Here is a 21391-nt window from a genome sequence, read left to right as displayed (position 1 = left end):
TCATATATGAGTTTGATATTGAGATGCTATCTGTGATTTTGTACTGACTTGGAATGTCCTTTATCTTTCTACTGCTGCTAGACCCATCTGATGAAACATGATGACAACAGTAAAGGAATAGAGTACAGTGTGGAGGTGTCTCTGCCACAGTACTTCACTTTACCTAATATAGTCACTATACCCATTAAAGAAACCATCAAAGTACCGTGGAAGAATCCTTCAGGTATTGTCGATGCACAGAAATCTGATAATTTCCAAACTGACTAGGTCACATTACTTCTTTTTATCACTTTAGAAAAGTTACTTTGACTGTTATTGATCAAGTAGCTCAGCTTGATCATTAGGGGTTCCCACGCGTCCTGGAAAACCTGGACTGACCAATTTTCCAGTCATGGAAAACATATGGGAAATGAGAAAAAGGGTCCAATGTCCTGGAAAAGGTTAAGTTATCCTGGAAAATTATTTATCCTCGCACTGCCTTGTGAGCAAATGTAAACGGGTTAAAAGTTATGCGCATGCATGTCTGTTGTCACTTTATCTTCTGGGCAACATTAAGGCCCAGCGCTTCTCTGCTTCTAGCTGGTGCAGTGCCCCACGTAACACTACCAGCCAATCAAATTTGCTATTTCCGCTCAGAGCAGTTCTGCAGCCCAGTGCTTCCAATTGACTTTGTTGCTAGATAGTGACTTTTCAGACCCTGTTAAGGACTTAGCACCTAGAAACAAAACTAGCGACTGTAAGTTGAAAAGCGTTGCTAATATTGGCTTGCTATTGCGAGATTTTTCTCCCGCGTGGCCACAGGCTCCTCTCTCTCCTCCATTGAGTGACAGGCAGAAGAGCAGAGGAGAGTTAAAGTGGGCCTGTCGTTTACTGAGTTGGCTGTGCGCAGTGAGATGCAACATATCTCTGATTTTAGCAGACTGGGAGCTTCAAGGTAATTACAGTTAACAGGTAATCTTAATGGGACATGTTTCACTCAGTATTTCACACTTGTTTTATTATCTGACAATAGAAACAGGAAATAAGTGAATGAAAACAACATTAGGAATTTGGTTGTTTTAAAATACTTTGTATGTGCACAGATAGATGGGGAGAAGAAATTAGAGATTAACGACTTTTCATGTAGACTGAAGATCGTTAATTTCCAATGAAAGTAGTTGTCAACAGAGTGAAATGCACACAGGGACCACAGGGAAGAAGGGCACTCTTAAAATGAGAAAAGTAGGCAGTGAAAACTTTAACTATTACATGTTCATTTGAACCGCTGGCATTTCTTATTTCCACTGTTGTTAGCAGAAATGAATTGATTTAACATGGCTAAATTACCATTACAGCAATCAATCAGTGAATTTTATTTTATTTTGGAACTTTTAAACAAATCAAATGCAATTCAAAGGGCTTGACAGGTTGATTAAACAACAAAAATGGGCAGTACTAGACAGTTTCAAATGTGTATTGTCCTCTTATTACAGGAATGAGTGACAATTTCAGGAGGACAGTCTAAATTCAAAAGTGAATGGATGGAAGACCGCTAGGAGAGGTGTCAGAAGATATACACAGGGCATACTGCAAGTTTTGCAGAAAGTCTTTTGATTTTGGCAACATGGGTTTGTCAGCCCTAAAGAGTCACACGTGAGGGCAAGGCCACATCAAGATAACTGGACAATCAAAGAATGAGTGACGAATGACAGATTTTATGAGGGGGTCTGCTTCAAAAGACACAGGAGAGTGAAGGAAATGTACAACCAATAAAGAACCACAAACAGCCACTGTAAGTGTCAGTCGTGGAAATACAGCATTACAAGGCTGTAGTACAGAAACACAAGGAAGCTCAGCATTTTTTTTTTTGTTTTTTTTTTTGAGTCAAGCCATGTTTGAAGCAGAGATTTGCTGGGTAATCAGGAGGGTCAAGTCGCACTATTCATTAAATTCCAGCTCAGATTTGTATTATGTTTGAGAAATGCAGGTGCCAGCAGTGTAAAGTCAACTGAGTTGTGCAGAAAACTGAGATGAAACAAAGGACATTGTTTTTCAGTGATTTATTGAAAATATGCAAATGTTTTTAGAGGAAGTGCAGGACAGAAAGTAAGAGAGAAGAGAAAGTCGAGTTGGGAATCGCCCAATTGAACATTGTAACTCCAGTTTGTCAGGCTAATGAAGTGCTATGCTGTAATCTGTGGGTGTGTTTGCATTATTTTATGATACATTTGTCCTAATTATTTATCATAGATAAATTATAGCCATAGACTGCACATAAGATGTCTGAATAATAAATGTAGAAACAATCTGGGTAAATGCAAGTTACAACTGTAGAAAAGAACACTTCCAAAGAATGAGGAGGACAGGGGAATGTATTAGTGTATGATGTGATAACTTGTCTCTGTAGCAGCTGAAATGTCCTGGAAAAGTCGTGGAAAATAATTTCAGGGAAAGAGTGGGACTGCTGTCACTTTTTCCACATCATTTGACACTTTACTTAATTTGATACTCTATTTTCACATATACTTATCATCAGGACTTCTTTGATTTTCCACCTCCTCCCTCCCTTCTTTGCCTCCACAATGTTCCCTAGACTGTGGCTGTGTGGAAATCCCAATACATTTTCAGGCACACTCAGTGGGACACTTCACATGTCGAGTAGTTCTGAGGTCTTGGTGTGATACCAGAGTCTACATGTTGGAGGCCAATGTTACCTCTGAGGTAAATAATAAATGATGAGTTGAGTTGAATTGATGATGAGGTATTTTTATTCCCAGAGCTTTATCTTCATTACTTTTGATCAAACAATATTATTTAATTGCAGCATAGAGCACAAGTAGGGATGTATCATCATATATGATATCACACATACTGAGTGCACAGAAAATAAGAACAAATTGTTAGATAATTTTGTGAGGATGTCAGTGTCAGTGTCACTTTACTTATGTTGTTAAGAGTGTGTAGCATCATGCGTAGTTTGTAACAGTGATGATGCTTGGGTTAAGTAAGCTAGGGTGTGGATTCAGGTCTGTTTATAGTGATAGATAGATAGATAGATAGATAGATAGATAGATAGATAGATAGATAGATAGATAGATAGATAGATAGATAGATAGATAGATAGATAGATAGATAGATAGATAGATAGATAGATAGATAGATAGATAGATAGATAGATAGATAGATAGATAGATAGATACTTTATGAATCCCAAGGGAGTAATAAAGTACTTTATTCCATGTCTTCCATGTTTACTTTAGTACTTTACTCAATTCTAACATCGAAGAATATGTATATCTTGTGTTGATTCTGCTGTAGCATCAATGTTTCATGACCTTTTGTATGTCTTTGCCTTACAACTGAAAATGTAATACAGTTCATGAAAAAGTGTTGAGCTAAATATTGTATATTACCATTCAGGTAAAATGTACACTGTTGCAGATAAAGTTGGAATAATTTTGTTTTCAGACACCTTCTTTTTTAATTCATGTTTATACACATCAGCGATCACCTTTGTTTAGGTGCAGTAATTACATACTGAGCCCCATTACACTCTCTCTATTAAGAATAAATCACATTGTAACAATCATTTAATGAGAAGATGTTAAAATGTTTTATTCCAACTTGGGCAACAGTGTATATTGAGATATGATTTTCTTGTCCATATGGTCCAGTCCGGTGCCCAGGATATGGTGACTTTTATTTAGTATTGACTGGTACAATATAGAACCATTGTACTATTGTATTACAAGATCACATTTTACTATTAATAAATTATTTGTGCCTATAGCGAGTACCTGTGCAGTTAGACTTCAGCTCACCTGCTCACCGCTCAGTCAAGCAAGACATACTACTGGTGAGTAGGTCCTGTTTTAAATAAATCTGTGTGTGCATGGGTGTGTGCGTGTGTGTGTGTATGTGAATGTACTGTTTTCCTGCAAATTATTGTTGACTGATCTCTCAAAAGATTTGATTTTGTTTGTTTTTGTATGACATTTCAAATTGATGGGTTGCAGATTGATCTCAATAAATGGTGTATGTCACACCAGTTCTTATGGCATTTGGCATGCTATACCTAGATATTTTCGACCTTTCGCGTGTTATTCAACGCCATTTGATCATGTGTCAATTTACGCCAAGATCTCTGGTTCACATAACCCTAACCCCCAGTGCGTAGTATTTTACGCATTGATTCAGGTTGAACAGGGGGCTAGTAACGGCGTGAACATACACGCAGAAAGCTTATAATGCATACAGATAACATGCCAATTAAAGTAGCGTGTATATTTATGCGAGTCATGATATCACGTTGTGGGTTCAAGTAAATGATGGAACTTATGTGTCACCTGTAGAACAACAAGACCGACCAGGACTGGAAAATGCAAGCTGAATTATGGGGTGAAGGTTTCTCCGGACCAAAGGTTTTCCATGTGGCTGCAGGGACAAAAGCCTGTTACCCTCTAACCTTTCACCCTGCTACACAGTGCATTGTCAAGGTAATGCCCTTTATCCTGGTTTTACTTCTTTTTCTTTCACTTTTCTCCCCTCATTACTTTGTTTTGTTGTGCAGTCTTGCTTGGTACTTTCTGCATGACTATTCAGTATCTTTCAACATCAGAAGCACTTATGAGAAGAGCCCACTTTGAAAATCCCCCGCCTCTAAGGCTCATCCACTCAGCCATGATGTTTGGGCTTTCTTCTTATTAGCCTCCTCCACTCTGAGAGAACTATTAGCTCCACAGCTACCACTTAGTGTATCTTATTTCCTCAAAACAAACCTGGAAAAATATCTGGTAATTCCAGGCTCCTCTGTGGCCAACATTAGCTTCCAGTCTTTTTCCAAACATACAGTACACAGGTATGACAGCAGTAGGGCTTCCTCCTTACATTAATATGCAGGATGATTAACAGTTCAGTGACTCAGTAATTAATTATAATTACAGACGAGGAGGTGGAAATTATTGTGCTTTTTACAAGTAGGAACCAAGTATGTGAGAAAAGATTAGTTCACTCCATAAATTATTTTTACTTCATTTATTTTTACTTTCTTAAGACAATGTTGATAGTTATACTTTTAGGATGTGATCCATGGGATTGTCTCTCTTGCAAATATAAAGGATCCACAATAAAAATTCAAAACAGTGTTGCATTGGCCGGGAATCGAACCCGGGCCTCCCGCGTGGCAGGCGAGAATTCTACCACTGAACCACCAATGCATTTCTGGAATGAGTAGAGGGGGAGGGGATTACATAGAGAACATCCCCTGGGCAGTTGCAGACTACTGATTGCTTTTGTTGTCCCTACACTTGCCTTTTCTTGTTGATCTGCTCACATGTAATACTCCACAGATGTAGAGATGTTTCTTTACCAATATGAATGTATGAGTGAAGTATGAAGGTACATTACTGTTTATGCTGTGATTTGTAATATGTCTGACCTAAAAAAAATATTTGATGTCTGTGTAATCCACCATATTCATGCTAAAATGTAGCTGTTGCCATTATTCTCTCTTGCTCCGTATACTCAACACCAGTGTGTGTGTTTGACTGTGGACTTTATCCCCTCCCCACAGGGCAAGTTGTCTTTACATAATGACTGTGACGGAACTGAGCACGTGTTTACCCTTAGAGGAGTGGGAGAGCGGCCCCTGCCTGTGGACCATATCGTATTACACTGCCCTGCTGGGCAGACAAAACACACACAGCTGGATGTTCCCAACTACAGCCAGAACAAGCTCACTCTGAAGGTATTCAGTTAGGAAAACATTTTAAGTTGTGATTCATTTTTTATAAATGAGAAAAAAAAAAAAATTAAATAAAAGAAGGGTATTGTTGTTACCCAAATGTGTTTGTATTGTAAAAACCATTGTGGTTATTTATTGTTTATCTTTGCATTTGTGTGCCAGTTTGTGGATATCTTTGTGTATCTGTTTTTGTCCTCATTGAGTGTACTGTACTTGTGAATTTCTAGTTAAAGACAGACCTTTCCATTGTGAGTGGTCATCCATATCTGGAGATCAAACCGGGTCACAGCACTCCTTACATACTGACCGTATCACCATGGAAACGAGGGACACAGACAGGTAATACGTCTTTTGTGTGTGAGATTGTTAGGCTTGAGTGTCTTGGAAAGCAGGTGCTCTTAATTTGCTTAAACACTTACATATTCTTAGTATAATTATTTGAAAACCCACTTTAACACAAGATTTTTAATGTCTTTGTGGCTCTGTGTAGGTTTGTGGTTCGCTGTAAAAGTAAGATATAACATTATACTAATGATTATCCTTGCAGGATTTCTGTCATTTGTAGAAACTGATGATGACAAAGGTAAAGTCTGTGCTGTACAATATACTTTAAATAATCAATAAAATATTCACCTTTTTAATAAGTTGTTTATATATTTTTAACTATGCACATTTTACACAGGAGCTGCTGGGAGCTATGAAGTGTATTTCTCTCTGGAGGTCATTTGTAAGCCAGCAGAGCCCTTAAAGGTCATAAATGTAACATGTGTTGTTCAGGTAAATCCAAGTTGTCTTTGGTCTAGTGTGAGCTTCATTTTTGCACAAAAATAGTAGCACATCTGTGTGTTGACTGACTAAATCATTTTAACATACATTTTGCATTTAATGGAGATTAATCGCAAATGGATTTTTTATGATAATGACTGAGTCATTATATTAATATAAACAATTTTTACTGAAGTGAAGTAGTTAAACCTTCATAGCACAAATTATGTTTCTGCATTTCAAAACACAATTGCTATATAAATCAGCAAGCGAGACACAACATTGATTTTAAGGATGATTTTAAGTAAGGCTACTATCTAATCTGTACAGAATCCAGTTAGGATAATGTTAGTACTGTTAGTACTCTGCTGTATGGTGTCTGTTACAGTACATTTTCTGCACATCAGAAGACTTATACATGACATGGAAAAGCATACATAGATTGCACATTTAAAATTTGTTTTCCCAGAGTGAAGTTGCCATAGAGATCCCCATCAATAACACACATGAAGAGCCACTGAATTTGGATGTTTCCCTGGACGGTGATGATCTAAGTGGGCCCAAGTGGATTTCAGTTCCCCCTCGGGGGGCTCTTACCTATAAGGCCATGTTTTCTCCTGACAAAATAGGAAAGAGCGAGAGCAGGTAAGACTCACTGCACAGCTGTAGGGACGACAGAAAAAAAGAAAAATGAGAAGAAACAAACACCACTCTGTATTGTGGCTGCATTCACATTGGCACCATCACCAGATTCAGCTTTTTGACTCTGACTTTCCTTTATCTCTTTCACATTTCTTCCACCAGCATAAATGTCACAAGTCTTAAATTGCATTTAAAATGGTCTTATAAATTACAGCTTAAATGTAACATGTTGAAAGCTGCAGAAACCCTTTCTCCAGGAGGGTTAACCATTCACAAATGCTATTAATAATCTATTTTAAAGATTCCTCTGGCCGTCTGCATTCATCCTTTTTCTGACCCATTTCTCTAAGGAAATAAAACACATATGATCATTTCTTGCTGAAAAAGAAAGTTATGACTGCTGTCCAATATGTAATTGAGTGATACATTTTGACGGTGACCTTTTATTCAAAGAAATGTACTGTTTCAGACGAGCTCTAGAATATGCAGCTTCACCTTATACAACCTAAATTGTTGTCCATCTTATTAAATCAGTTTCATGTTTATGTCTTACTTTCTGCCAGTGTGGTGTTCCAGTCAGAAATGGTGGGGGAGTTCTGCTATCAGCTGGAGCTTTATGCCCTTCCTTGTGCAGTAACTATGCTTCCTCAGGTCGGCTGTCAACTGGGCAAGTAGGTCCACACACAAACACACATTGCCTCACTGCAGGGCTATTAGCTCGGTATCTACAGTAAACACAATCACAAACCAGTTTCAGTACATTCTTACCAGTAATCCCATTCTTATGATTTTTCCACACAGTTGCACCCAGCTCTTGGTTGCTTTCAGTTCTGTGGGTTGAGGATTCTGTCATCCCACCACAACAGAGACAGAAACACATTACTTTATGTATGTCTTGTAGGTGTAAGAGAAGTACAGGGTGGGGAAGCAAAATTTACAATATTTTGAGGCAGGGATTGAAAGACAGTGTATGACCAATTAGTTTATTGAAAGTCATGAGAATTTAAATCTTCAAATCATATTTTACTGCATTTCTAACGGTCTTGTTGTCTTCCTCAATTTCAATTGCCATTTTTCTCATGGATTTGGTTGGATCCTTTAGGATTTTGGATTTGAGAGCTTTAATAAAAGCTTTGGTACGTTTTTTGTTGCTTCCTCCACTTCCAGACTTTCTCGTAATAGTTTTGCTCATAGTCATTCTCTTCTTTCCATTCTAAACAGTCTTTATGGACACTCCAACTATTTTTGAAATCTCCTTTGGTGTGACGAGTGCATTCAGCAAATCACACACTCTTTGACGTTTGCTTTCCTGATTACTCATGTGGGCAAAAGTTTCTGAAAAGGTATGGATAATAGTGTTAGGTATGATTATGACATCAATATATGTTTGGTTTCAAAACAATTGACGTAATGCCTGCTGAGAAAAAACAACTAAATGTTCATTGTAAATTTTGCTTCCCCACCCTGTATAGTATAAAGAGTCATGGTTAAATGGGATACATAAATGCACTTTAAGAGAAATGTCTTCATTTATTATTATTTGTACCAGTTAGAGTCAGTTTGTATACTGGTTTAAGAAAAATATTATCAGAATGTATTACAAACTATATTTTGTAACCCTACATTCTACAGATGGCTTTTAGAGGTTGCATACATGAATTCACCTGTCATTTATATATGTTAGTTTTGATAATTTTCAGTTTTAATAGCGACAACACTAAGGCTCATTTGAAATCTTTACCCGTTTTAAGGGCAGTCCTGTAAACTGCTGTTCCTCAGCTGATCTTAACAAGTCCCTTAGGCATGTCACTACGATCATATTTAATGTATAAATTAGGTACATATAGTTGGATAACACTGTTTCTTTTGACATCTTTATTTTTATACTATGAAAAAGAGACTACAGTGCTCATCATTACATGCTTTAATATGAGCTGTGGTTATTACGACAGCATATCTTCAACATGACTGAAATCATTCTGACTAGAGATTCCATCTTAACTGTTTTCACTCACACTGAACAAAGTGTTATGATAAGATTTGTATTCATATGCCCCAAAGAAATTAATCAGAACAGATTTTCTTGACATGTACAAGAGGTTCCATCCACATAAAGCATCTTATCTAACAGATAAGATGCAAATACGGCTTTAGTTTTCATTCATCACACACCGACAAAAATGGACCCACCCCTGGGAATAATACTTGTGCTTTACATTTACATCCTTACATTTTTTTAGATCTCCCTGGAAAATGTGCCATTTCCATGGTTATTAGGATTATTTTCTTTACACTACTCATATAAAGCCAGTCTCTTCAAATCGAGGAAGCCACTAGTGACATTTTTATTCTGATTGGGCAGTTAATTCATGTGATATCAGATTCCAAATGACTACAGCTATTATTAAAAGTTAACTTTAAGTGCGTCTATTTGTGTGTGTGTGTGTGTGTGTGCGTGCGTGCGTGCGTGTGTGTGTGTGTGTGCGCGTGCATGCTTTTTTGTGTGTGACAGATGGACCAGAATAACCCTTCCCCTGGTGAACCCAACTGCAGAAACTCTGGAGCTAATTGTAGCCAACAGTAACCCCAGAAACTACTCACTGGAGATGGATTCAGGAAACACCGTCAGTACAGTCTCACACACTTTGTTTCTTATCCCTACTTTCACCAGCTCTTTATTCCATGTCAGTATTAACACCCTTTCTGACAGACTTTCGAAGATATTTTGATGTATTTACTTAGGACTTCATCCCCAAAAAAGGACCGTAAATAAAATAATGCAGCCTTTTTTTTTAAACATCTAAATAAAATTTCTTTGCATCTTTTAGTTGAAGTCCATATTTTATATTTTGTATTTCATATTTTCATATTTTAAATTATTTTTTCACTACAGTTTTTGCCACCCTTGTCTTTTTGAGGGAGCAGTCTTTAGTGTGTCTGGATGGAAAGCTGTGGGTTGCCTAGCAGTGCAATGTTGAGGATTTGTCTCTTTCAGCATGAGTGTGTTTATCCTTGCTTACTGTTCCCATAGAAGCCATTCCCTGTGCTGTGTTGTGTGTGTTTCAGCTTATTCTTGAGCCACACTCTTCCAGTCAGCTTGGTGTCTGTTTTAGCCCTTCATCCATTGGGGAGGGGAGCCACGCAGCAAAAATCACTTTCTCATGCCCTCAGGTATAAACACATACACAGAGAAAATACATGACATGAATCACCATCCCTTGTCTTCACACACAAAAGCACACATAAAGAAACACATGAATGAACTGCTATTTCTGATTTTTTTCTTTTCAGATTGGTTTAAGCAGGTGCTCTCTTTTTATTTGCTGCCTCATCTTCAGCTCAACTTAAGTCTTGAGCAATTAGATCAATTCATAAAGCTTTTCATTGGCACAGATATAACTTTTACTCAAGATACAGGAAGCTGCTGCTTATTGCTGACGATTTTAGAATATTTAATAAAATACTTGATTTATGCAATATGTTAATTCTGTTCTATCTGTCTTTTGTTATACTTTCTCTGTCACTCTATAGTTGCAAGAATGGTGTTTCGAATTGAGTGGGCGTGGCCTTAATCCAAAGGTTGAGGAGCTCGTGAGCATCTCATCCATGATTGGCTCTAGAGCCTCCATCAACATTCCTTTCACAAACCCCATGGAGCTACAGGCTGTGCTCGATCTCACACTCACAGGTCACAAGAACATGCTGTTTTTCACATACACATGAATTTTGTCAAACATTTGTTCCTATCACATACATGTAACACGTTCAGTGCTTATTATGTGGCTGTTTTTCTCAGATGAGGACCCAAAAGGGGCGTTACCATCTACTACAGACAAGACGGTCTTCGTTGTCCCTCTGAGTCAGACTAAAGGTGTGGTGTGTGTAAGGGACATCTTTGAAGAACAGTTCAGCTGGGAAAAATATTTTTAAAAATTATACGTAATACATATACAATTACCTGATATTAAAGCTCCCTTACTCTTTAAATTCTTCACCGGACTGTGGAATTTTAGTTTGATGCAACCTTTAATATGGTTTTACACACATCCCCAAAGGCATCATAGTGCATTTTGATGAGGATTTTATAAGATAGACATACTGTATATGACACTCAAACAAAATGCAAACAAATGATTTTGATGTTTATAAACTACACTACCGGTCAAAAGTTTTAAAACACCCCAGTTTTTCCAGGATTTCATTGAAAATAATGCAGTTTAATGTCTCAGTGTACTCTGAAATTAAAGCATAGAACAAATAAACAATTGAAGTTAAACAAGAAATCATGGAATCAATTTAGAAACCAAAATGAATTCTAAACTTTTGACTCATCAAAGTGTCCACCTTTGGCAGATGTAACAGTTGAACACACTCGTGGCATTCTTTCTACAATGGAAATCAAATATTTTTCAGAAAGTTCTTTTCCAACTCTGTTGCAGAAGTTCCCATAAATGTGTAGCACTTGTAGGTTGCTTTGCTTTCACTCTTCTGTCCAGTTCACCCCAAACCAGCTCATTGGGGTTTCAGTCTGGAGATTGTGCTGGCCACTCCATGTTAGTTCTGGCATAGCTTGGATTTATGTTTTGGGTCATTATCTTGCTGTAGGATGAACCCCTGACCAACTAGGCACATCCCAGAGGGTACTGCATGGCGCAGTGGAATGCTGTGGTAGCCGTTTTGGTTCAGGATGCCTTTCACTCTTTACAAGTCACCGACCCTGGATCCAGCAAAACAGCCCCAGACCATCACACTTCCTCCTCCATGTTTGACAGTTGATGTCACTCACTGAGGAACCATCCTTTCATCTACTCAACGGCGTACATAAGTCCTGCGGGATGAACCAAAGATTTCAAATTTGGATTCATCAGTCCATAACACCTTCTTCCAGTCTTCAGTAGTCCACTGGCGGTGTTTCATGGCCCAGCCAAGCCTCTTTTTCTTACTCTGAAGTCTCAGCAGTGGCTTTCTTGCTGCATCTTGACCCATCAAACCTGCAACTGGAAGTCTTCTCTTCACAGTTGAAACTGAGACTTGCTTATTACGACCATTGTTGAGCTGTGCTTGAAGCTGTTGTCCTGTGAGTCACCTATCACTCCAGCTGTTGACTCTCAGAAACTTGTGTTCTGATTCTGTTGTGGCTTTGGCTCTGCCAGACCTCTTCCTGTCAGCATTTCCCCCAGTTTCTGAGAGCCTTTGGATGGTGAAGGAAACTGGACTTACTGACACCTTGACTTTCTTGGCAATTTCTCTGTAGGAAAGACCTACATTTTTAAGTGTTATGATGGTCTGTCTCCTATCGTTAATTGGCTTTTCCTCGCCATTTTTATTGTAACAACACTACTTCCTGCAGTACAATACTGTTCAAATAATGCTCACAACGGTATGGTACCAAAGTGTGTTCCAACACTACTTTTATGCAGACAGAGGGGGTTGTAAGTAATTAAGAAACGTTGGGACACCTGTAGGAATTGGTAGCACCAACTTTCGAGGCTTTATCAACCTCCATTGCTACAGAACTGCTTTAAGTTGTTAACCCATTTCTTGTTTGTTGAAAAAGGCCTTTTTGTATAATTCTGAAATGTACATTATTTTTCAGTTTTGTTTAACCTTACCTTTTTTTTTACCTCTGGCAGTTCACTGCTTACCTTTGTACCATTTCAAGCTGTTCATTGGACTTGAACTGCTTGAATTTCAATACAAAACTGGAAAAATCGGGGTGTTCTAAAACTTTTGACCGGTGGTGTATTGGGACACATCATGGCTACAACTGGAAGATGTCCTGTTCATGCTAATTTGAGATGTGAGAAGTAGATGGTTAGTTGTGATATAAAATTGTTATTTACAGGATACATTGAAAAAATTTTGAGGTAGAATGTTTAAAATCATAGTCATGGATAAAAAAACAAAAACAAATCATCTCTAAGGCATTTTTGAAGCAAAGATAGCAATTTAAACAAAACTAACCAATGCAATGCAATGATATTTATCACAATATAAAACTGTATTATTATATTTGTCTTTATTGATTTTTAGGCCAGACTGCTGTTGGAAAAGAAATGCTTGAATTCAACATGAATACTTTTGTCCACAGTGTAGTTAAATTACTAAAATGGCGATGCTCTGCCACAGGTATACAGATCAATGCAGGAGCCAGTTTTAATGTTCCTGTTGTGTTTGCCCCGACTTCTGTGGAAATACAGCGAGTCTGGCTCTGCATCACTATGAGGTCCCTTAGCAACGACTGCACCTGCAGTGCAAGCAGCATAAGGTATGTATGCATGCCTTTATAATCTGTATAAATGACCTAAACCTGGATCTGTGCCCTGTCTCAGGTTTTATCACCTTATAGCCTTGCTGCTTGATCGCTAGAAAATCAGTTTTGTCTTTTTTTTTTTTTTACTTTAGTTTTAAACATGCACTGTTTTTATTTGGTTTTTCATCCAGGCACATTTCTGCATAGTTCAAATGTCATAATTTGATACATACAGTATTTAATTATTACATTCTGAGTAATTCAGTTAGTCGAAGGTTATGAAGGAAGGAATGAACTAAGGACACTCTCCTGTATGAGGTCTGGCATCATAACACTCACCCTTCAGTTAGCTTACAGTCCCCTCAGGCCATACAGGTCACAGTAAACCAATAAAAACAAACACACTACACCATATTCAAATAACAACAACTAAATCATATATAATATATAATACAATACAATAACAACTCTAAATCAGAAGTCATATTGTTCGGTCCACCACATTCCACCACTGCCGTAAAAAACTGCCTCGGTCCCCTCTCCTCAAATATTACACCAACTGCCAGAAATCTTGGTGTAATATTTGACTCAGACCTCACATTCCAACCCCACATCAATAAAGTTATCCAATCATGTTTCTTACATCTGCGAACCATTTCAAAAATCAAACCAATAGTCCCTCACTCAGATCTGGAAACAGTTATACATTCATTCATATTCACAAGACTCGATTACTGTAACTCACTTCTGTCCGGCATCAATCAAAAATCACTGTCCCGCCTCCAATTGGTCCAGAACACAGCAGCTAGGCTTCTCACTGGTTTTAACAGACGACATCACATAACTCCTATCCTGGCATCCCTCCATTGGCTCCCTGTGTGTTTTAGAATTGATTTTAAGATTTTACTGATTACTTTTAAAGCCCGAATGGGTCTGGCCCCAAGCTATATAGATGACATGTTAGCTACCTACGAGCCAGCACGTAGCCTTAGATCCTCGGGCAGAGGGCTCCTGGCTGTTCCAAAGTCGAGGCTTAAATCTAAGGGTGACCGGGCCTTTTCCATCAGGGCCCCTCGACTTCGGAACGGCCTGCCCGAGGAAATAAGGCTTGCGGAATCAGTGGCATCTTTTAAGTCACTTCTTAAAACACACTTTTATAGACTTGCTTTTATGTGATGTTTGTCCCTTTTAATTTTTAAATTTTTAAATTTGAATCTTATCCTGTTTGATTGTTGGTTTATATTCTCATACATGATGTTGTTTTATCTCACGCCTCTACTTCTGCATTGATTTAACAGCATCATGTTACATTACCCCTGCCCTCCTTATTCTGATTCATTTAATCTATTTGAAGTGTCTTGTTTCTGCATTGTTGTACACATCTCTTCTATTATGTTGCTTCTATTTTAGTGTTTTTAGTGTTTTTATTTACATCTTGTATCCTGCTGTTGTGCCCTTTTATTTGTTTGTCAAAGCACTTTGTAAACTTTGTTTTAAAAGGTGCTATATAAATAAAGTTATTATTATTATTATTATTATTATTATTATTAATAATAAATAGTAAGAGGTAGAAATAGATTTTTATGCCTTCCTCAAAACATTTTGCTGGATGTAGTTCCAGTTTAAGGAAGCATTCTGCACAAACAAACAGCATAAAACCATTATTGTTTTACACACAAATACACACACAGGCAAGTTTTGTATGTGTAATGCAGTTACCATGTTCAAAATGTCTCAAATGTTAGACACGCCATAAGAAAAATAAAAGAAAAAAACAAAGTGGCACACAGACAAATAAATATGCAGACACCCATAAAAGGGAGTTCACTTTATTTTGTCCCTTAGTGACTGTACCCAGGACTACATATGATACATGAACTCTATTAAAAGCAGAGATCAGTTTTAGGCATTGTATGGGTGTCCTGGTATTAGAGTTGTGAAAATCCAGGTAGATATCCTACACCAGTGACAATACTGAAATTTAAAACTATGCTAATACTGTATTTTAGGTCAGATCAGGATTTGTCCACCATTTGTTGGATTTACCCCCTCTGTGGGATTCCCTTGGAAGTGTCTGCAGAGAACCCATCACTCGGAGTAGTCCAGTGTGAAGCTGGCTGCCAGTTAGAAAAGAAGTTTGATGTACAGCTCAGTGGATGTGTGCTGGGAAGTCAAGACCGGAAAAGCCAGGAAGGTGTGTGCCAGTTGGGCTTTTTTTCCTTCATTAATTTCAGAACAGGCCAGGATTTGGGGCTTGCATTTGGGAAAGTATGAGAGATTAGCACTGTTTTTTTTTCTCATAGCAGAAGTGGACAAAAAGGTGAAATGATTTTACTCCACCAAATACAATAAGTCGTCAGAAAATGTCTAAACTCTTCAACTCCAGCTCTGTTCAGACCCAAATACATACTGCGCATTTGATGGAACTTATCATTTTAGCATAAATTGTAGTATGCAGTTTGTGAAAATGAACTATATAAACATATATTTACTACATAGATGAGCACCAGGTACATGATCATGCAGATGATTACCTGGCAAATGTTTAAGTCTGGGTTATCATAAAATAATTTTTAGAGGTAGAATCACAATCCACAGGCTGAAACAATTTTTCTCATCTATAAAACGATTTGACAAAAGTTACTTTGGTTTTTGGAGAGCTAATGCTGTGCGAGGTTTTTTGTTATTTGACTAAAAACTCTGTATCTTTTGCTTTGTAACTGCAATATTTTTCTTACTGATTTCAACAGATTTACTGTTTTATATGTAGGCTATGTAAAACATTTTACCCATTAAGACCCAGTGCTACCTTTGTGTCAGTTCCCAAATGAATTTTTCTTTCTGTTTAACCTTTCTTGAGTGATTTATCACCATTTATTATAATATTATCCTCTGTATTTTACATTTTTTTCAGTGGAAATAGGGTATTTTCCTATATTTAATTTACTGATCATGTAGATGTTCATAAAAGCTCAAATTAAAATTGAGGGTTATTCTATTAGAAAGACTCAAAACTGAAGGACAAATGACTTTTTTAGCAAAGTTATCAGTAGCTGAACATAGAAACAAATGTCTTCAACCACTTCCATTGATCCAGCTCCATGGGTGTTACTGGTGAATCAATGTTGTAGAAGATGATGGTGTTCCCACCTTCACAACAGAGCCTCTGAACGTCCAATTGGGTCATATCTGATGACCATGAAAAGATGACAAACTGCATTTTACACCAGTTATTTACATGTGTTGATAGGATTAGTGGCTCTAAAGTTATTCACCAATTTAGATCAGTACATGGTTTTGGCTGCCAGTGGCTTTTTGGGTTTTTATGGGTTAAACAAGAGTAGAGATGCATTTAGTAGTTAGTTAGCTAAAAAGTAAATAAAAAGGCGTCCAACAGCACAGTGCAGTAAATACTTGGAGTCAGCTTAATTTTCTCAAGTAGCTCAAATCCACTCAGAACAGAGGCTTGTTTTTTCTGTTTATCTTCCTTTCATCTTGTATTCTCCTTTCTAAACAGTTTCCCAGGTGATGAAGGAAGACTTCCTGTGCAAGGTGCAGTCAGTCTGTGAAGAGGAGCATTTGGACGTGGAAGACTGTGTTTCTGCCTACATCGAAGCTGCAAGCAGAGACCCAGAGTCTGGCAACATAGTGCTCACCCTTCAGCTAGTCTACAGCCCTGTCAGGCTATGCAGGTCACAGTCAACCAACAAAAAAACAAAAAAGTCAAAAAACAAAAGAGAAAACACATTTGACCACTATTCAAATAGAAAGAGGAAGTAGCCAAGAAATGTTTTTGCATAGCTTGCATACCTCTCAACTGTAAGCAAATGCACAAAGAGGATAACTATTATTACTGTACACACAAACACTCAGTGACAAGAGGAAACCCACAGTTAGCAGGAAATGCCATACAGTCCCCTGTAAAAAAGAAACTCTACATCAAAAACTACAGAAGCATGTAAAATACTCAAGCCTCACATGCAGAGATAACAATATTATCACACCAAACAGTGGATTATGTTCCAGAGTCAAGAGATGCACAAATGTCTCAAATGTTAGAAAAGCACAAACTGTCACACTCACACACTCAGAAGAGCAAACATGCAGACAACTTCTGTGAAGCGAAGAAACAAAGGTATGCTAATAATAAGACAGAGAAACTAAGCAACCACATAGAGCACTAGCACTTTTTTTCTATAATACAAACACACAAAGAGGAATAACACAGACACACAACAGAGAGGAAGGCATACAAACACAATCTGTTTGTTGCTCTGTCTGCTGTGTAAAGGACTGATAACACACTTGCATCGACCTCTTGTGAGTAAACACTGCATTTATTTATCTTGTCTTCCTCCCACTACAGTAGCAGTGTCTTTTCTCTACACCTCACTCTTTCTCATGTGCCCTCCCTGTCTCACTCTCCACTTCAGGTGGGTGTGGCGTCTGCATTCATTTATTACTGTCTGCATGTGCTGAGTCTTACTGTTTGGAGCTAAAGGTTGGCCTGCTCTCACAGAGATGAAGGGGAAGGCCAGCTTATTAGATACCTCTGGTGTTGTTTAACAGTGCTTTCCATGTTAGGTCAGATTCCCAAAAATGATAAATTGACTTTAATGCCAAAATACACTTGATACACTGGAAAAAAATCTAAATCTTACCAAGTGTATTTTTCTCATTTCTAGTCAAAATATCTAATCACACTTAAAATGCAAAGACATAATCACCTAAAGAGTAACTTTTCAGTGAGATATAAGAACTTATTTTTAGACCGATTTTTTTTACTTGAATTAAGCAAAAAAATCTGCCAATGGAACAAGTGAAAATGATTTTGGTAAGATTTCTTGAAATAAGATTTTCAAGATCTATTGTCTAAAAATAAGTTCTTATATCTGAGTGAAAAGTTACTCTGTAGGTGATTATGTCTTATTTTAAGTGTGATGAGATATTTTGACTAGAACCGAGAAAAACACACTTGGTAAAATTTTGTTTTTTTTGCCAGTGTAATTTTTAGATAAGAAAAAAGTATGTAATCCTATGTGGATTAATGTAATACAAGGGATAAATAGTAGACTCGTGTAAAGGCTGTTTCTATATAATTTGTATTTGTCTCTACAAGTCATTAAATTAAGTGTTTACCACTTGAAGGCAAAACATCAAGCTAACATAATAGATGATTAAACACAACAGGAGCTCAAGGAAACACATTTCTGAAATATGCTTTTTGATTTAAGTTGCATTTGCAGTGCGTAGTGTTGAAAAGGATCTGACTACAGAAGTAGAATAGAAAATTCATAATTAGGTTTTTGTGAGTGTATAAACCTCTGAAAATGATTGTGTTTTTGCAGTAGCTTGTAAGGAAACAAAAAGGTGCATTATTGCCATCTACTATGTTTCAGCATGAACCAGAGACTAAGTAAGCACTTGCTTTTTTTCATGTTTATGTGTTTTGACTGGATACCACAGGGGAGGATAAGGTGAAGGACATTCACTTGTTGAAATCTTCAACTTCTATCTTAAGGCCAATTGCCTCTGGTGTTCACAGGTTCACACTTAGAGTAGTTATGATGGCCATTTTACACCAGTTCATATAGATGGTGTATCTTCGTAATTGCTTTTTGTTGCCAGGTATAATTTGCAACTTGTTAAAATACGAATGAGGGTTGTGATAGTGAGTTACTGTTATCACAGGTACACTTCCAGTATTAATGTATCTTTTCCTGGAGCACATAGTCAGGCCAGGGGAAAACAAACTGGAGTGCCACAACACATATATACTGAGAAAAACAATGACTAAGCAACACTATGCTCTGGGTTGTTGGGAATTAAAACCATTGCAGGTTTTCCCTGCAATGTAAAATAGTTGTGTACAATTGTGAATCTTTGGGCTGAACTGGGATTTACACACTGAAGCTTCTTCCTGTCATTGATTTTAAAATGAATACAGTAGCTAGATCCGTCTTCTCTGTAGCAGAAAACAAAAACAGTTTACCTGGTCTCCACTGTCAGCCTTACTGTATATCGCATGTGACATCCTGCTGAGTGAACAATGCATTCATTCATCAGCCCCTGTCTTCATCTGTGGAGTCCATTAATGAGGCGTACCCTGGAAGAATCAATACCTCGGAGAGCTAATGACTTCTCCACGAGGAAATGACGGGGGGGTGTGGTGCCACTAATAGGCTCTTCCATTATCTACATGGTATTCCTCTGCCATGGGTAGAATGATGAGCTGGGTCAAGTGAATAGAACAATGAATATTAAAGGCTTGCTCACTAAATCGTGGTTTTCAGATAAATATGAACACTTAAATTACACTTTTCAAGAGAAACGGGAGAGTAAAGGTGATCTGAGGATAACACACAGGTGAAGAGTCGTCACTGAATTAGAGATATTCATCTGTTCCAGTAGAAGGCCAATGCTGTATATTTCTCTCATTAGTCCCTCTCCTGTGGATGAAGGTACATGCTAATCAGTGCAAATAGCTGCTGTCCTCATAGGTTTAAATATGCATATGATTTACCCTTCATTGGGTAGACTGTTATGGACACCACTGTAGATCACTTTTACACTGAACTATTTGATTATGAAAATGTGCAGACAAGCATGTCAGTCACAAAACTAGGTGATGTTTTGTCTTCACTTTCCATAGCAGTATGAAACGATGTCATCCATCTTCAGATACACTCTACATGTTTAATAAAGAGTGAAACATATTCATCATGTGAGAACTCACAACATAAACACACAGTATGAATTAAAAAGTGTTCAGACATAGCCCTAATGGTTGCATTGCAGTCGGTTTGAATCAATACCAGGTGGTTGGAAATGTTTAGGAGTGGACAAAAAACAAAGCATATAAATCCACTATCCAAACTGAAACAATAAAAAGACTGTGTATGTGTGTGTTCAGGTACTCAGCAGTTGTAGTGGTGCAGAGCATGTCCGGGGGGATCTGGGAGTTTCCAATCACACTGACTGCAACAGAACCAGTGTTTGATGATGTTATCGTCATTGATGCCAATGAGTTGGACGAGACATCAGCTGTGGGGTTCCGTTTCACTAGCATCACCAGGTCTGTGTGTGCTTCGTCCAATTTGTTTTTGTCAACAAGAAAAGCTTTTGTAGTTTTGCAATGAAACATACTGTTACCACTGTACCAAGATTTCTCATCCTAGTTTGTGACACGCGTGTTGCACAAGGTTGTACAAGTATGAGGTTATGTGTCTGACTAATCAAAACCCACTGATGAAATTGGAGTGTCTGGGTCATCATGAAGTGCAATTTCTGGAGCAGGGATTTGTTTGGCAGCAGAAACCATTGCTGAGGAACTAATTTGAATCCCTGGTCACAAAGGTCTAAGCACTATCAAAGTCCTTGAGTACCTGAAGTTGTTCCTGGGGCCCTGACATGCTTCTGTTGTAGAAACAAGCTGACAATGGCTGAACATTGCCAAATGTTTGCACACATTTTCAAGTGAGGGTAGGCTCTTCTTGAAGTCAGTTTGATATCTGCGTTTCAGGAGACCAGAGCCGTTCATAGCGACATTCCTGCCAGGTAGCAGCAGTGAGTTCACTGTGACTCCAGCCTCAGGAATGCTTCCTCCTGTTGGTTCAGCAGGAGCGCTCATCACTGTGTCCTTCACACCCACCTCATATGGCAACAGACACAGAGCGAGGCTTATCATCAAGGTATCTACCTTTCTTTGTTCTGTAAATGAATTACATGCGGCTTAGTGGACTTTAAGACACTTTTTCTATAATTTTTAAGCATTGTAATGCTTTCAAGGAGTGCAAGAATTGATGTTTCTGTAACAAATGTCTGGGCATATGCTGCGGGGGGGGGGGGGGGGGGGGGGGGGGGGGTTATAAGATCATAAATGGTGATATTTTTTCCTTTGTACTCAAGATTATAACTTGTTCCTTTTTAGGACTTTAGGGGGCAGAAATGTAAATTGCTCCCCCCAAAAAATCTCCGTTCTCCAGTTCCTCTTTATTTTTATGAAAACA

The 21391-nt window shown here is 37.9% G+C and overlaps 1 protein-coding gene and 1 non-coding gene across 2 annotated transcripts in view; one reads left to right on the top strand and one right to left on the bottom strand.

The window, feature by feature from the left end:
- The window catches only part of LOC115433268 (cilia- and flagella-associated protein 47-like), a 57390-nt gene that overhangs the window by 34504 nt on the left and 1495 nt on the right, over window positions 1-21391 (top strand). The window contains exons 48-66 of the mRNA XM_030154589.1: window positions 82-223; window positions 2573-2700; window positions 3770-3835; window positions 4332-4475; window positions 5552-5725; window positions 5950-6061; window positions 6270-6305; window positions 6405-6499; window positions 6957-7132; window positions 7693-7800; window positions 9642-9753; window positions 10196-10300; window positions 10661-10817; window positions 10926-11000; window positions 13259-13397; window positions 15392-15576; window positions 16900-17074; window positions 20296-20457; window positions 20905-21073. Coding sequence (XP_030010449.1) covers window positions 82-223; window positions 2573-2700; window positions 3770-3835; window positions 4332-4475; window positions 5552-5725; window positions 5950-6061; window positions 6270-6305; window positions 6405-6499; window positions 6957-7132; window positions 7693-7800; window positions 9642-9753; window positions 10196-10300; window positions 10661-10817; window positions 10926-11000; window positions 13259-13397; window positions 15392-15576; window positions 16900-17074; window positions 20296-20457; window positions 20905-21073 — 2460 coding nt within the window. The remainder of the gene's footprint in view (window positions 1-81; window positions 224-2572; window positions 2701-3769; window positions 3836-4331; window positions 4476-5551; window positions 5726-5949; window positions 6062-6269; window positions 6306-6404; window positions 6500-6956; window positions 7133-7692; window positions 7801-9641; window positions 9754-10195; window positions 10301-10660; window positions 10818-10925; window positions 11001-13258; window positions 13398-15391; window positions 15577-16899; window positions 17075-20295; window positions 20458-20904; window positions 21074-21391) is intronic.
- On the bottom strand, window positions 5125-5195 carry trnag-gcc (transfer RNA glycine (anticodon GCC)). Its single transcript has one exon. It is a non-coding gene; the product is annotated as a tRNA-Gly (tRNA).

The sequence above is a fragment of the Sphaeramia orbicularis genome, chromosome 2 (assembly GCF_902148855.1).
Source record: "Sphaeramia orbicularis chromosome 2, fSphaOr1.1, whole genome shotgun sequence".
NCBI lineage: Eukaryota > Metazoa > Chordata > Actinopteri > Kurtiformes > Apogonidae > Sphaeramia > Sphaeramia orbicularis.
This window is presented reverse-complemented; position numbering and strand designations above follow the sequence as displayed.